The following is a 16,962-nucleotide window of genomic DNA, read 5'->3' on the forward strand; positions in this document are numbered from 1 at the left end:
TCATTTAGTAAAACAACTATTGAGACTTAATAGCATAAAATTTATACCAATACCACTCTTGGACATACTAAAATATTTTGGGTTGTTCTCGAGAGATAAAGTGTCGTTGATATTCTTCTATATTCGTATAAATGTCATGTGAATATAGTTCTTCATCCTGACATGCGAATTTCGTTCAATGCACATACTAATATAGCGTCAAACGTCGAGCGATTATTTGACAGTTAATTGGAATAATCGCTCGATGTTGACGCTGTATTGGTATGTGCCTTGAACGAATCTCGCACGGAAGAGCGGGGAACTATGTTCACTTGTCATTTGTGCAATATAGACATAAAATTGCTACTAATAACGTTAATACCAGTGATCTTTTAACGCATGGGAATTTTTGTAACTATTTTAGTATAAATTTAAGCTTTTTTGTTAAGAAAACGGACATACGAAAATCGTTAGTATAGTATTGGTACTTTTAAAGTGAAAAATTTCTCTCCGTGTACATTTGGTACTAATTGTTTGAATAAAGTATTTCATTTCATCTATTAGAAAAAAATTTGTAAAACTATGCTTTTTTGGGCCTGCGAAATCCACCTAACCCCTTAAAGTAAAAAAAAGAATGTAAAAAAATTTCTTTTACACGAGTTCCCCCATTTGACAGTGTGCAGTAAATAATAAAGATTTTAATAAAATTCTTTCGATTTTGTCATCTTCGATATCGGTTAAATTGCATTTGTTTATGGAGTGAAATAAAACATTACCCAAAATAGTGTCGAAAAAAATATTCCAGATTTTTTCAATTGTAATTTCACATGGTTGAAAATTGAGGTACAGATCACCTTAAATAATAACAATAAAAAAACTCATAAATATCGATATTTCAAAAAAGAGTGCAGCTAGGATTTAAAATTTTCCAAATTCTAAATCTACAAGCCATCTAGAAACACCCCCCATAACCAGATTTTGGATCCATTTTCATTTCATTTTATAGTCCTTCAAGACCACTGATATTGGTGCTTCAGATTTAGATAAATAAGTATGAATGCCTGATTTTTCATTTTAAAATATATGTACAAATTGTAAGAGCCATGCATTTTTTGCATAGATTCCGAGCAAATTACGCATACTTAATCCATGGAAAAATCGGTTGAGAAATTTTATGCAATAATAGTATGATATTTCTCACGGTATGGAATAAGAATGTATTCATTTTGTCAACTGATTTTTCTCAACTTGAACATATACACTACCGTCCGAAATTGTGCGAACTCTGCTTTTTCAACAACTATAAAACTGTTCAAATCTTCAAAAATATTAAAACTAAAATTTTTTCCTCTTTATTTTATTAAAGATAATAAAATTCTGAAAGAAATGACACCTTGACAAAGAGAATGTGTTAATTTTTCAATTAGATATCTAAGAAAAACCCAATTTTCAATGTTTTTACTATTTTTTTTATTTCTCTGGCAAAAATTAATATTTTTAAACGTTCTTAGGCTCATTGAAATCGTATTTTGTTATGCAATTCAAATTATATAAAACAATTCATGTACACATTCTTCGCTAGCGTATGCAAACCGTAAAAGTTGGCTCATAAAATGTCAAAAAATTGAAATTTAATTCTACAATAAAATATAATGTTTAAAAATCAAGTAAATATATCATTCTAAAGTTCTCTGATTTATGTAAGTAAATTTAAGATTTATACATTTTACTGATCATTTTTTGTCATATAAATATTAATCACAATTTTTTGACATTTCATGAGCCAACTTTCAGGGTTTGCATACGCTAGCGAAGAATGTGTACATGAATTGTTTTATATAATTTGAATTGCATAACAAAATACGATTTCAATGAGCCTAAGAACGTTTAAAAATATTAATTTTTGCCAGAGAAATAAAAAAAATAGTAAAAACATTGAAAATTGGGTTTTTCTTAGATATCTAATTGAAAAATTAACATATTCTCTTTGTCAAGGTGTCATTTCTTTCAGAATTTTATTAGCTTTAATAAAATAAAGAGGAAAAAATTTTAGTTTTAATATTTTTGAAGATTTGAACAGTTTTATAGTTGTTGAAAAAGCAGAGTGCGCACAATTTCGGACGGTAGTGTAATTTGAATTTTAACAAAAATATAGAGATTATTAGTAATATTTGAAGCCCTTTAACTTTTTGAATTCACTTCTCACTGAAAAATGTTAAGAAGAATAGTTATTTGCCTTTAATTAAACTATAAAAATATAAAGTCGAAAAATTGAATATTTGATGGAAATAATAAGCTAATTCGTAACCAATTATTATAATACCTTCTCATGATGAGAATGTAAAAATTTAGCCAAATCAAAAGTATTAATTTAAATGTTATGTTGAATGGGTATGGACAATCCTATATAATTTCATTACATTTCTCAGTTTAATTTAATCATTTACAGATTTTAATAAAATACTTTAACCCCTTGACAAAGAATATCAATTTTGTTCGAAATTAATAAAAGTGTTAATATATAAATATTAAATAAAACCAACCCGTGTGGAAAAGTGATGTGGGCACCCAGTGGGGGCCCTTATGGATCGCCCTCATGCCATGAGGGGCGCATATGGATGATCCATATAGGGGCCCCTCATGGAAACGACATGCTCATCGATGAGGGCGCCCTTATGGGTCCTCACGTTTGCCCTCATCTGGCCCTCAAGTTTGCCATAATGTTTTTTAATCAATAATATTAATAATAAAAGTTAATTAATAATAAATAAGCTTAAGTTATGAATAAATAACATATTTATTTAATAATTATTCAATTTTAAATTAAATTCTTACTCAAATTGAATTTATTAATTAACGTTCTAATTAATTAACTGTCGGGTATAATTAAAAGTAATAATAAATTAATTAATTAAAAAATTAAAAAATATGTAATTAAAGCATACTATTAACGGATATTTTCATTTTTCAATTAATTCATACACAGAATTAATGATTAAACGCAAACCTGAGAAATAAATAAATCTAACGCATGGGGGGAATCGAACCTACGACCTACGGACTATGAGTCTAACGCTTTACCAACTACGCTACGCACGCTACTTCAAAACGAATGCTAACTTCTTGATGCTATTTAAACTTCAAAAATACCTAACAAAGAAAAGTGCTTAACATCATTTAGTTAAAGTTAAGATATTAAATTATATTTTCCAATCAAATGCAATTTATAAAATATAATTAATTATATGCTTTATGATTATTATCATCATGAATCATCTCAGGTGAATTTTCAAAAAAAGTGTAAATATATTTTTATTAAAAACGCGTTTTTCGTTGTTTTGAATCATTGGAAACATTCATTTTTTTGTTGACGAAAAAATATTTGAATTTTGGACTTAGAAAATTTTGCTAATCGATTATGAGGGCGATCCATGCGGGGCCCCTACGTTGCCCCTCATGGATTCGCCATATGGATCAGCCCTCATGGGCCCCCGCCGGGGGCCCCGAACTCTTGAGGGCAAGATCGTGGCTTTTTCCACACGGGAAGTTACATAAATAAATAAATGGGAACGTTCACAAATGATGTCACGCACTGAGAGGGAGGGGGGGGGTCTTTGCCAAACGTGACACAATGTATTTTTTCTATAAGAAAATATAATAAAATAGCGTGACAGGGGGGGGGTTAGGGGTAAAAAATTTTGAAAAAGTGCGTGACATCATTTGTGAACGTTCCCTTAAATAGGTCTTTACATTATATTTATAATATGTTAAGGGGAGATTACGGTGATTTTTATCAAAAAATCGTAATTTTAGTTTGTTCATTTTTGATTAGAGTAACTATTTAAGAATACGGTAAAATTAGTCTAAAGTATTTCCAAGGTCTAGAAATGACACAAATTGAGTAGCTACATGCAACAACTTGACCAGCGTGTGAACGCACGCGTATATATACTAGTCGGGCAGCAGTAAATGGCCCAGAGATACTCACTGCTACTTGACTGGCATTAGATCACTTAGGCCGTTTCCGAATTTGGATTTTTTTCGCACTTTTGATAAAGTGTATACTCGGGAAGTATGCAGTGTCCTTCATTTTGCGTGCCAAAAAAAGGACACTGCATACTTCCCGAGTATACACTTTATCAAAAGTGCGAAAAAAAATCCAAATTCGGAAACGGCCTTAAAAATGATCTTTTACAAGCCGAAGAAGGAACTATGTACGGAGCCGAAATCGCCAATTGAGTAAGAATCGCTTTTTTGTTTAATTTCAACTTAAAAAATTTTAAACGCGTATTTCTCGAAACTGCATATTTTCAACTTTGTTACACTTTTATTTTAAAATTATTCAACCAATTAACTTTAAATTTGGACAGTATGTTTTTTGAATGTGTAGTTTTCGTGTGAACTTGGATTTTTAAATTCCATTAATATTTTAAAAAGTTATAAACAATTTAAATTGTAAAATTTTTGTCGAAAAATTCAAAAGTTTTTTTTTTAATAAATATTTCTGTTTCTAGTTTACAGGATAGTCAAAATAGTATAGATTATGAAAAATTTTGGATTTTTCATTTCAAATTAACTGTTGAAGAGAAAAAGTGTGACAAACTTTTAGTGTGTACCACTTTCGGCAGCCTTTTCTCGGTAGTTTATTTAAAAAAATAAAAAAATAAAATTGTTTTCGACTCTTTCAGACATGTATTTTATTATAAAAAAATTGTAAGTAATAAATATTTTCTTTAGTACCTACCAAAAAAATCTTTGAAAAATATCTCAAAATCACCGTAATCTCCCCTTAATAATTATTAATCCTGTTTTTTTATCAGTAATTTTTAGTGACATTTATTTTGTCATTTTTTAAAAATTCTTCCTGTTAACAATTACCGGTATAGCAAAAAGAGGACATGAAAAAATGACAGATCTGGACATTAATTTCCTAAGGACTTTTTGATAAACGAATTTAGTAAGGGTTTACTTCTTGATATTAAATATAACAAACCTTGAATTTGTCATCACAGGCAGGATACAAAGAGATTTTTTCAGCAAACAGTTTCGAGCCTCGAACATATTTTTTTGGTCCTTCTTCTTTATTAAACCTCTTGTTTGGTTTATAACTTTATCACGTATGAATGCCAACGCTACATAACGGGTCACTTGATCTTTAACTCATGACACTATTTAAGCAAGGTACCACAGCCTCTTAAGGTGTTCGACTTATTGACATAATCCCAAACCAAAAAATTTGTTTTCAACTTATCACTAGTTAAATTCCTGTGTTTAAGTAATTTCAACCGAGAGTAAAGTTGACCTTCCTTTTAAAAATCTCAGTAATGAAAAAGACTAACGAAAGTTAGTAACTCTAATTCGAGAAAGATGAAAAGTACGTTGGATGAAATAGAAATACGATTTTTTAATAAAGCTTAAAGAAAGTAGCTCCAAATACAGTATTACAATTTAAAGAAAAAATTGTACAATGTTTTAAGTTACGGAGTAATATAAAGAAACTCACATATTCCATCGAGGCTAATCATTATAATAATTATTATGTTTATAAACAAATTTATATGCCTCAGTATTTTTGTTCTCTATAAAAATGTTAAGAAGTCAATTGTTATTCTTCTATTTTAAACATTTTCATGAATCATATTTCAGTTTGACATTACATCTACAGGTTGAACATCTCTAACAGATCGTAGTTTGAAACTTGCTAGATTCGCGTTAGTAACTTTCAGATGACTCTTTAATTGTTATACGCTAATGTAACACTCAATAAAAAAAGGTTCGATGAGATTTGTACATAATTAGCGAAGTTTGAATATTTTACTTAAGAAAACGTGAGTTCGTTTTTTCTTTAAAGAACGGCATTACATTAACGTATTCTAAAAGTCGTATTAATCTAATACAAAATTATGTTACATTGAGGTAACTTAAGGCCGTTTTATTTATATTAGAGGGACCCGAAATTGAAAATAAAGAGGTTGATTTACTTAAAAATGATGTGCGAAAATGACTTGTACTTTGAAAATTTGCTAACCGAACTTTCAGGTCCCTTATGTGTTTTAGCTTATTTTTCTTTTTTTCCATTTCACAGCACTAGAGCAGCGCTGCGTTTTCGAATTCCATATTTCGATTTTTGGCACTATGCAGAAAGAGCTTTTCTCGAAACTCAAATGTTCAAATTAGAAGCTTCATTGCCTCGTTGAATTTAAGAAAAGCATTATCTCGAGCACACGAGTACTCGTTGAATTTCCATAAAAGGTAACGGGAAACTTCTAGAATAACATATTTAACGAGGTCATTGATTTGCGTGACATTAATTTACACTTAATGATATTGATTTTTAAAATCGACAACATCTAACCTGAGAGAAAATACGAGTGTTTGGGAGTACAATTTTAAAAGACGAATTTCCAGCTTTCTCTGTTTATTCATCATTTTATAAAACAATCGTAGTAAAGTGTCCGCTCTACTGAGAAAGCTGTTTCGTTAAAAAATCAACAAAACATTCTCAGTTCTACCCCGAAGCGACAACAGCCTTGATTTCAATTATATATATTTCAATTATATATCTTTTAGTTTTGTTTTTCTTTTTTTTACAAAAAACTGTCGATCACTGGAATAGTAACAATTTATATTAAAAGTAAAAGCACTAGTAAGATTGACTTAAGAAAGTTTGTAGAAAAAAATTGATCCGTTCAGTAGACTCGACGAAGGCTTTATATGTAGCAAAACAGGTGTTTGACCTCTTAAGGCATAACTTACAGAATTTCTCAAGAAGTAGTTTTTGTTTTGTTATATCATGCCGACAATATAGTTAGAAAATCGCGATTTTGTAGAATAAAAAAATCTCGTATGTGCGAAGGCTTTTTCAATTTTTATTTTTCTTAAAGAAAAGTTGTCGCCGTATTTCTTATATAACAAACAACGTGTGTATGTGTGTTAATGTATGGATAATATGAGATTGGAAAATGCTTTTTCCCAGTCTATAATCACATACATTACTTAAAAACTTTAGTGTAAGTCTGGATAAATAGCATGTAAGTGGATGTTACTTTGTTAAAAAGTTATTTCTCTCCGCTGCTGAGTTTTCGCTGTTGTTGATATTGTTGGCTGTGTTCTGTGTTGACTCGTTCTCTTGATTTGTTTTTACCAATGGAAAGATATCAATTGGCTAAGCGGGTTGTTGGGTTGTAAACGGTTGGAACTGAACACAATTATTTGTCAAGGGCAGTGTTGGTTTTGATGGCGATAACAACCTCCTCCCCACAAGCTTTCAAAACGGTGCACTGGAAAATAAAAAAGTCATTGTTTACTTCTAAAGAAATAAAGTAGGGGAAGGTGGAGCTCAGAAACAGTCAATTGTTTTTAAACTTTGGGAATTTGTAGATCTCGATATTAACTGTTAAGATATTAAATTTCATCGAATTCTATATCTATTTAGTATTTTCAAGTTCCAAATAAAAGTTCTGTTAAACATGTGTTCTTTTATGTGAAAATTTTGTAATTCAAAACTTGTGCTTTATAAAAATTCAGTTAAGCATAAATTTTGTTTTTTGATTTAACAAAAAGTAACTTTAAACGTAAAAATTAGGGAAACTAAATTTTTTTTTGTTTTTTAATGTAGATAACATTTTGAAAAAATATTACCTAAAGAAATTCAATAAGTTTTAAAAAGTTTTTTTGTTATTGAAATTTAAGACTCGCGATTTTTTGGATTTTTAACTATTAAGAATTGTTCAGGGGGTGATGCGGAGTAAGAGAATTGTTCCTATTTTCTTATATGAAACCCGCAAGTTTGCAACTTCTAAATTTTTCCATTTTTAATTGCACGACACTTTCTTTCTATTCATTCTACATAAAATACACTGTTTTTAAGGACTTGGGCAAATTTAAATTTTGCAAAAACTACATGATCAAAAATTCTGAAAAAATCATAACTTAAAAATAAATTTGTAAAAAAGATTATTTTTTAACTAAACAATTAAAAAAAAAAAGAAATACTTTGCTTCCAGTAACTTTACTTCTTTTTATCAATAATTTTAAAAGATATCATACAATAAAGATAAATTTCTGAAATTATTAGTAATATATATTTAGAGGTAAGACCACTCAGCGGCGCCATATTCGAAAAATTAAAAATGGTACATGAGACATTTTTTTGCTCTTTTTTTGCTATTTTTAGCCGCCAAAAATAATTTTTTTGCTCAACGCCGCTAGCTTGCTGGCAACTCAGTGGTCAACTCTGATAAATTCATTTAATTCAAAATTTCCATTGGACCATATTTTTTAATTTTTTTTTGCTTTCAAATGGCACCCCAGTTGATTTTCAAAAATTAAAAATGGCGGAATTTCCATTAAGTCTATCAAATTCTCTTAAAAATTGTTACTCAGGGGTTTTTGGGGTCGCTGAATACGAATCTGATGTCACTTTTCAAAAATTTTAAAAAGCGAAACCAAAATAGAGGAATAATTTTTAAAAACGTCTAGATTTGATAACAAATAGTTACTCGGGAAAATATGGGTTCGATAATTACGTACTTTTTTTTTTGGTCCTAATAAACGACACTCCAAATTCCTAACTAACAAATTTCAAGCAAAATCTGTTAAATAGGAAAAAAAACGCCATCTTTCTTAACAACTTCGAAATTATTTTAAATTTTTTTGCTTATTTCGGTTTTTACTTTTAAAGTATTTTCTTAAAAACTTAGAAATTTTTTTGGTTTTTTTGCTGTTCAACTTTTAATTTTAAAGTATTTTCTTAACAACTTAAAAAAATCCAAAATGGTTTTTAAGTTGTTAAGAAAATACTTTAAAATTAAAACTGAGGAACAAAAAAATACAAAATGTTTTTAAGTTGTTACGAAAATACTCTAAAATTGAAAACCGGAGAGCAAAAATATCCGAAATGTTTTTAAGTTGTTATAAAAATAGTTTTAATTTAATAATCAGAGAGCAAAATAATCAAAAAAATTTCTATGTTTTTAAGAAAATACTTTAAAATTAAAAAACGAAATAAGCAAAAAAATTTTAAATAATTTCGAAGTTGTTAAGAAAGATGGCGTTTTTTTTCCTATTTAACAGATTTTGCTTGAAATTTGTTAGTTACGAATTTGGAGTGTCGTTTATTAGGACCAAAAAAAAAAGTTCGTAATTATCAAACCCATATTTTTCCCGAGTAACTATTTGTTATCAAATCTAGACGTTTTTAAAAATTATTCCTCTATTTTGGTTTCGCTTTTTAAAATTTTTGAAAAGTGCCATTTTAAAGCAAAAAAAAATAAAAAAATATGGTCCAATGGAAATTTTGAATTAAATGAATTTATCAGAGTTGACCACTGAGTTGCCAGCAAGCTAGCGGCGTCCTGGTATCTTGGAAGGGCGTTGAGCAAAAAAATTATTTTTGGCGGCTAAAAATAGCAAAAAAAGAGCAAAAAAATGTCTCTTGTACCATTTTTAATTTTTCGAATATGGCGCCGCTGAGTGGTCTTACCTTATATTTAGTTATCTACATATAGAAGTAGTTAGTTATCTGTTTAAGATTATAATCTAAAATCTCATTACTATTTGAAAGCCAAATATTTCGTTTCAGTTATAACTTTGTATACTTTTTCTACATTATTAATAGACTCTATTAATTTATAATTAAAGAATAGAAAAAGAAGATAAAATTTTGAAAATAATTACTTTACAAATTTTTTTAAATGATTAAACGAAACTTGGTAGCGTTCTTTAAAATTGATTTAGAACGATGCTGAAGAACGCAACGTTTATGATTACGATATTTAAAGAAATAATTTTTAAAAATAAAAAATTCTATAATTTTTTGCCTGAAAAATATTTTTGTAGTTTTTATTAATCGATAAATTATAAAAAAAAATTTAGATAATATTTTCCGTGTTAAATAAAAATTAATTTCTAATCGTTGATCATAAACGTTGCGTACTTCAGCATCGTGATTTAGACTGAATTTTGGCGAAGATTGAAAAGTATATGAATGAAATTAAGTTGTCAACTAACCAATAAGTCTTTTCCTCCGTCAAAATCAGTGCGTATCTGACTTCCTAACTCGCCGTCGGGAACTTTCAGATCCTCACGGATGTCTCCATTATCAGACATCAAAGTTAAGTAGCCATCGTCGGATATATCTGTTAGCTGAAAAAATAAATAAGATTTCTAAATTTAAATATTGCAAAATATATACAACTATAAGATTGATAAACTTTCCCCATGACCAAATTTTTAAAAAATCTAGTTTTAATATATGTGAAACTCGATGATTCCTTGAGTTCAATAACCGTAATATTATGGTAAAATTTTTATTACTTTTAAAAATATTAATTATCAAAAGAAGGAGGTTCACGATGTGATTTCGTAACCTTAAATATTTCAATTTTTTTAAAAACGCTATTATTAAAAAACTATTAAAAAATGGAGGTTAGAACTCACCAAAAACACTTTATTCTGTACACTTGAACGAAACAATTATTACAAAAATTTATTGTTTTCAAATAATATATAATTTTTAAAAAAATTTTCTGGAAAAAATTTCAAAATTCTTTCTTATTTTCAACTTTTTTGTCGGTGTTCAGAAAAAATTGTCGTTTTGCACATATATTTTTAATAATATTCTTTACCTTATATTAGATTAGACCTTATAAATTTCTGTGAGAACAATTTTTTATAATTTTACAACTAAAAAATGATTAAATAATAATTGAATAAATTTCGCGCGCCAATCTAAAGTTCAATCACTCAAACGCTAAAATGATCTTACCTGAGTTTTCTTTAATGTTCCAAAGGAATCCAACTGTAAGTGAAAGTTTAACTTATTTAATTTTAATAATTTACTAGTATAAACAATTGTGATTTCTGCTAGTTGACGTACAGACATTTACTCATTTAGTCCATGAATCACGTCAGCTGGTTATAGGAGAATTCTGCGTGCGCAATGTCGTCTGCACGTCAACTAGCAGAAATCACAATTGTTTATACTAGTAAATTATTAAAATTAAATAAGTTAAACTTGCATTTACAATTGGATTCCTTTGGAACATTAAAGAAAACACAGGTAAGATCATTTTAGCGTTTGAGTGATTGAACTTTAGATTGGCGCGCGAAATTTATTCAATTATTATTTAATCATTTTTTAGTTGTGAAATTATAAAAAATTGTTCTCAAAGAGATTTATTCCTCTTATTTTCCTTGATATTTTAAAAAAAGGAAGACCTCAATTCGACTATTGGAACAGAAAATATAGTAGTTTAAAATTTTTTGTTATTATTGCAAATCTCGTAAACTAACAAATATTTTAAGCTGCAATTTACGTTAAAGATTAGTCTTACTATGTATAACAAAATTCCAAAGTTTCATTGCAATCGGTTAACCTACTCCGAAAAAGTCAAAATCTCACCTGGAATCGCACAATTATATATTATTTGAAAATAATAAATTTTTGTAATAATTATTTCGTTCCTATGTGCAGAATAAAGTGTTTTATGTTTTTGGTGAGTTTCAACATTTAATTTTTAATAGTTTTTAATCTAAGACTGCAAAAAAAAAAAATTTTCGCTGCACATGTCTACATATAGAATTTTGTTAGTTTATCGCGAAAAAACAATTAAAGCAAAATTTGTTTAATGAAGTGAATTTAAAAATATTCTGCTCGTTAAAAAAATACAAAAATCAGTCTTAATTGACTACATTTAAACTTTTGCAAATCCAAATACTGGAAGGTAAAATTAAAAATTTAATAATAAAATTGATAGCACTCGTACAGGGTTGTTTGATATGTGACTCATCAATATTTTTTTTGTCAGAGTTGTTTAATGGTAAATTAGAAACTTAATAATTGTAACTTTCCAGAAAACTTCTTTGGACCTTAATGAACAACTTTTTCACTGGAAGTTTGTTGCTGGTGAAAATTTACGAAAATTCCTCACAGGGTGAAAATTGCAGTTCATGAATTTTGCAATGTCTAATTAAAAAATTAATAACTTTTTTATTTTTAATCAAAAAAACTTTTTTCTTTTTTAGTCACTCGTAGAATATAATAACACGTATTTTCGTTTTTGTTTCATTAAGAAATTCATAAAATTGTCTGAGCTGTCGCGAGTTGAAGTCAAAAAAACAATGAAAATTTTCTTTTTTAAAAAAACAGTTTTTCTCTTATATTTCAAAAACGGAAAAAGATGGAAAATTTCTTATTAAGAAAAAAAGATACGCAATCGAATTCTGTATAAGAATATACTCGAAAAATATTAAAATTTGAAAAATGAATTTTGAGTGTCCAGGGGACTTCGTTTTCAGGCCGAAAAAATTTACGTGCCCTTCTAGAATCCAGCGGCTCATTTTCTGTATTTAGAATTATTTTGGAAGTATTTAAATATAATTAACGTTTTTATTGAAATTTTGATGTCATAACTAATTTAAAAAGTTTACTGATGAAGCCTGGACGGTAATAGAGTCAATATAGTGGAAGAATACTGGTACATTTGAAATTTATTTCTAATAATTATATATTAATTCAATTTTTACATATTTATATTAACAAAGTATTTTTAATGTCAAAAGAAGATAAAAATTATACTTAATTTTTTTTGATATTATGTAAGAAAAAACATTTTATTAAACTTTTATGTCAGGCATTCTATTTCAAAACGATTCCCCTAGCAAACAATTGCCAGTATGAGCTAATTTTTAAATAATTATTTGTCCAACTTACTAAAATAAAATTGGGTCAATCCATTATATTTCGACTAAAGTCGTTGCTAACTAATTTTTAAAAATTATAATACTTTGCATGAATGATTTTGAAGTTATCAAGATCACGAAATGAAAAGAATTTTATTAAAAATTTAATTATTTATTGTAAAATATGAATTTAAAGTATGGTAGGTGCTGAAAACTATCAATTTACTAAGAATGAATAAATGTATGTATCAATTGGATATAATTATTTAAAGATGTGAAATAACATATAAAATATGATTTTCAAGGGCATCTGTCAACCTAATTTTGCGATTTTTATTCATTAATTATAAAAAATAGGAACCATTAAATTAAATAAAAACATACCAAATATGAAGTTCTTGTTATAAAATTTTACAATTTCTTTGCATTTTTCTTCTCTTCTTAAGTTTAAAAAATATAGCATCAGAAATACAAAAATTTTTAATCATCTTTATCTTCGAAAATAGCTTCGGGAATAACGTGAAATTTTTAGTGTATGTATATTTAGTGTCCATTTAAATAATTTTCGAAGACCCATATTTTTTTATTTTTCTCCAAGAAAGTTATTGATGTTCAAAAAAAGGGAAAGGAATAAAGTGGCTATTTTGGTTTTAAATTTTTTATACTTATGAAGAAGAGAGAAGAAAAGAGCAAAGAAATTCTAAAATTTTATAACAAGAACTTCATATTTGGTATGTTATTATTTAATTTAATGGTTCCTATTATTTATAATTAATGAATAAAAATCGCAAAATTAGGTAGACATATGCTCTTGAATATCATATTTTATATATTATTTCACATCTTTAAATAATTATATCACTTGATAATGATACATTTATTCATTCTTAGTAAATTTGAACATTTATTTTTTATTTTTATGATAAATTCTATGTTTTTTTTCATATTTTCTAATGGCTAAAAAATTAAGATTTCGGCTCTTTAAATTCATATTTTACAATAAATAATCAAATTTTTAATTAATAATTCTTTTCATTTCGTTGTCTTGATAACTTCAAAATCATTTCTGCAAAGTATTATAATTTTCTATAATTAGTCAGCAACGACTTTAGTTGAAATATAACGGATTGATCAAATTATTTTTTTCATTAGTAGTTTGAAAAGAGAAAATTATAAACTTTAGGTTGGTAAAAAGAATTTTTTAAAAAATTATGTAATTTTTATAAAAAATTTTGTTTGAAAATTAACAATTCAAATATCTTAAAACACGTTTCAAATGATCAAATCTATGTAAAAAAAGCTTAAATGTTCTAGTTTTTATTTCCGTAAAGTTTATAATGGACATTTCAAAGGATTTTGAAAAATTAATGAAAATTTACAATCATTCCAGAGGTTAAAATATATATGAATTGAAAATCACTTATTGAGCGGAGTGGCATTTGTTCTCATAAAACTTTATAATAGCAGAGAATGTTTGTTGGGTTTTTCAAAAATTTCATATAAGAAATGCTGCTCTGTTCAATAAATTATTCTCAAATCATACATATTTAACCTCTGAAATGTCCATTATAAACTTTACGGAAATAAAAACTAGAATATTTAAGTTTCCTTTTTACATAGATTTAATTAAAATCTGAAACAGCGTGTTTTGAGATATTTGAAATGTTAACTTTCAAAGTAAATTTTTTACATAAATTAAATAATTTAAAAAAAATTCTTCTTACCACCCTAAAGCTTACATTTTCCTGTTTAAAAAGTGCTAATAACAAAAGGAATTTGATTTTAGTAAGTAGCGGAAAGAATTATTTAAAAATTGTTTGCTAGTCTTGAACTTTTAACTAAAATTTGTTTAATTCTATTATTTCCGACTAACAAGCTATAAAAAATAAAAATTTCTACTTTTATAAAATTCAAAATTTTCATTGTAATTGAGTGAGAATGGAAGTAAAAGAGAAAAAAAGTTGACGAAACATTTTCAAAGACAGTAATTAATTATAAAACCTGATTCTTATGAATAATATATTGTATATTGCACAGAAATGATGTTTTGAGAAAAATTGAAATGGATTATCAGGGTTTGTTAACGTGTATCTTATTTACGGAGTAAAATTATTTTTGTCTGCCAATGATAAAGATATTACCTGATAATCTTCTCTTTTAACGAATGGCACATCCATATTGTGTGTGGAAGGGCAAATATCTTCGTATTTTTTGGAATTAAATATATCGATGCCTACGAGGTGGACCTTGGCGTGACCGTGTTTACCGGTCTTGGAAGTTGACATCTCGACAATCTTGCAAGGTCGAGATTTTAACATCACAAATCCATTTTTACGAAGTGCAGAACATTGCATGGGATACGTCACTGAGGCTCCGGAGTCTCCAGACTCAAAATGACTGTCGTCCATAACATCTGCCATCTTTGATTAAATAGATGAGCTATCACAAAATATAAACAATTATATCACTACATGAAAAATACTAATCATTAATATTCTTAAACTCAAATCATAAATTCAATACAATTTTACAAAGCACAATCTACTCATTTCTTATTTTACAATAAAAACAATCATATTCGATAAATGTTCAAAATCAATTAAATAATCAATTAATTAATATTTTTACGTGGTTAGCATACTTCTCAGATTGAAAAAAATATTGGAAATAAATAAAAACATAAAAATTGGAAATGCTAATTGGATGTCCAAGCCATATGTTGTTATCACCAAAAACATAAATTTATAAATAAAGTTAATCCACGCAAATAAAACATTTCAATGTAATATATATGTACATATATATATATATATATATATATATATATATATATATATATATTGCAAAATTTCGTACAAAATTTTCAACTTGGCAATTTCTGTTGAAATCCAACTTGAAATACAGGTGAGTAATTTGTTTTCACGGCACTACGAATTTGAGTAAACCAGTTAATAATAAATATTGGGAAAAAAAAGTTGAAAGTATGTGAGTAAAAGTGGTGAACCAACTTGCAAATACCGGGGTGAATAACCATGTGGCAGAGGAACAAGTTTTAAAGCTTGACATTATTAAATGTAAATGTGAAAAATATCTTAAAGAAACTGCTTAAAATTTTTTTTATTATTTTCGAGTCATAGAAAATAGAGAATATATGAGCTGCAAGGTGAAAAACACAAATCGGAGAAGCTAACCAAAGAATATGAAACGTAAGGTAGCGATTTTACGATAAAAACAATAAATCTACAACCGATTATAAAAAGTCTCCGACAAGAGAAAAGTAAACCGACAACGATTTTAGCACTATTTTTTGATATTCCCGTTGTTTGCAAAATAATTTAGGGAAAGTAAGGGCGAAGATGGCGCGAAAGAGCGTTAGCCACATTGCCAGCGGCCCGTTGTCAACTGTAAGGCACCCGAAATGTTGAATTATACATTTTATACAAAGAGGAACCAACACTTTTTTCGCCGATGCGAATCAGTCAAACTTGAGCTGTGCAATTAAAAGTGTTTTTACTCACGTTTAAGCAAATGATTACTAATAATTTTCACTAAAATTAAAGTCTCAATATACTCACATGTGATCAAAATGGATACTATAACCAGAAAAGATCCTGGTGCGACTGCGCAATACACTGATCATAAACGGGGTCTACTCAAGTGGAATCACGGGTTCTACCTTTTGGACAATTTAGGCCTAAGCACAATAACTTCGGGAATGAATCATTAGATAGAGAAAGACGAATATATTTTTGTCCTTTCTATCTTCAAGCTCTACGTTCAGAAGCGATTTTCCGAAATCTATTATGGCGCACTCACACCTTTTTTGGCTGCCTGCCTGCCTGCAGGTTACCATGGCAACGCACGAGTGTGAGTGAGACAGAAAATTTGAAAATTCAAATTTTTAAATTTTCTGTTGCACTCACTCTCATGCGTTGCCATGGTAACCTGCAGGCAGCCAAAAAGGTGTGAGAGCGCCTTTATGCATTAGCTTTAAAGTCAGTTCTACAATGGGCACGTTTGTACGTGAACGTGTACGTTCCGTGCTTACGTCACCCTTTTGCAGAACATTCTGACGCCAGTACGTACACGTTCACTTATAAACGTGCCCATTGTAGAACCGACTTTTGGGATGTGTCCACAATAGACCAAAAACATTAACGAGAACTTAACGTATCTATTTAAAATACATTGTGACGTTACGTATACGTATTCTGGACAGACCCTTGCAGAACATTGTGACCCCTCTCTCTCATTAGGTACACGTTCCCGTCCACGTCCGACGCGCTTATTGTAGAACCA

At 28.2% G+C, this 16,962-nt stretch overlaps 1 protein-coding gene across 2 annotated transcripts; it reads right to left on the reverse strand.

Moving 5' to 3' along the window:
- Positions 1-6,380: 6,380 nt before the first annotated feature.
- LOC127278542 (eukaryotic translation initiation factor 5A) lies at positions 6,381-16,393 on the reverse strand. 2 transcript variants are annotated; one of them, XM_051300302.1, is made up of 4 exons: positions 16,239-16,393; positions 14,805-15,102; positions 9,991-10,125; positions 6,381-7,259 (listed from the first exon to the last, which is right to left on the reverse strand). In XM_051300302.1, the coding sequence occupies exons 2-4, from the start codon at positions 15,081-15,083 to the stop codon at positions 7,188-7,190; spliced, it is 486 nt and encodes a 161-aa protein (XP_051156259.1). In that variant the 5' UTR covers positions 15,084-15,102; positions 16,239-16,393; the 3' UTR covers positions 6,381-7,187. The 2 variants fall into 2 exon arrangements, with proteins under 2 accessions (XP_051156259.1, XP_051156260.1); XM_051300303.1 differs by having other exon boundaries at positions 16,182-16,259.
- Between the last annotated feature and the right edge of the window lie 569 nt (positions 16,394-16,962).

Source organism: Leptopilina boulardi, unplaced genomic scaffold (assembly GCF_019393585.1).
Source record: "Leptopilina boulardi isolate dan_hultmark-lab unplaced genomic scaffold, ZJU_Lbou_2.1 LbouV2_204, whole genome shotgun sequence".
Lineage (NCBI taxonomy): Eukaryota > Metazoa > Arthropoda > Insecta > Hymenoptera > Figitidae > Leptopilina > Leptopilina boulardi.

What these genes read in the sequence shown, in the direction of transcription:
- LOC127278542 (XM_051300302.1), bottom strand. Translation starts at nt 15,083, where the DNA reads ATGGCAGATGTTATGGACGACAGTCATTTTGAGTCTGGAGACTCCGGA. An exon ending in TTAAAAGAGAAGATTATCAG is followed by an intron (nt 10,126 to 14,804) that starts GTAATATCTTTA and finishes TTATTTTTTCAG; the next exon opens with CTAACAGATATATCCGACGA. An exon ending in ACGGAGGAAAAGACTTATTG is followed by an intron (nt 7,260 to 9,990) that starts GTTAGTTGACAA and finishes TTTATTTTCCAG; the next exon opens with TGCACCGTTTTGAAAGCTTG.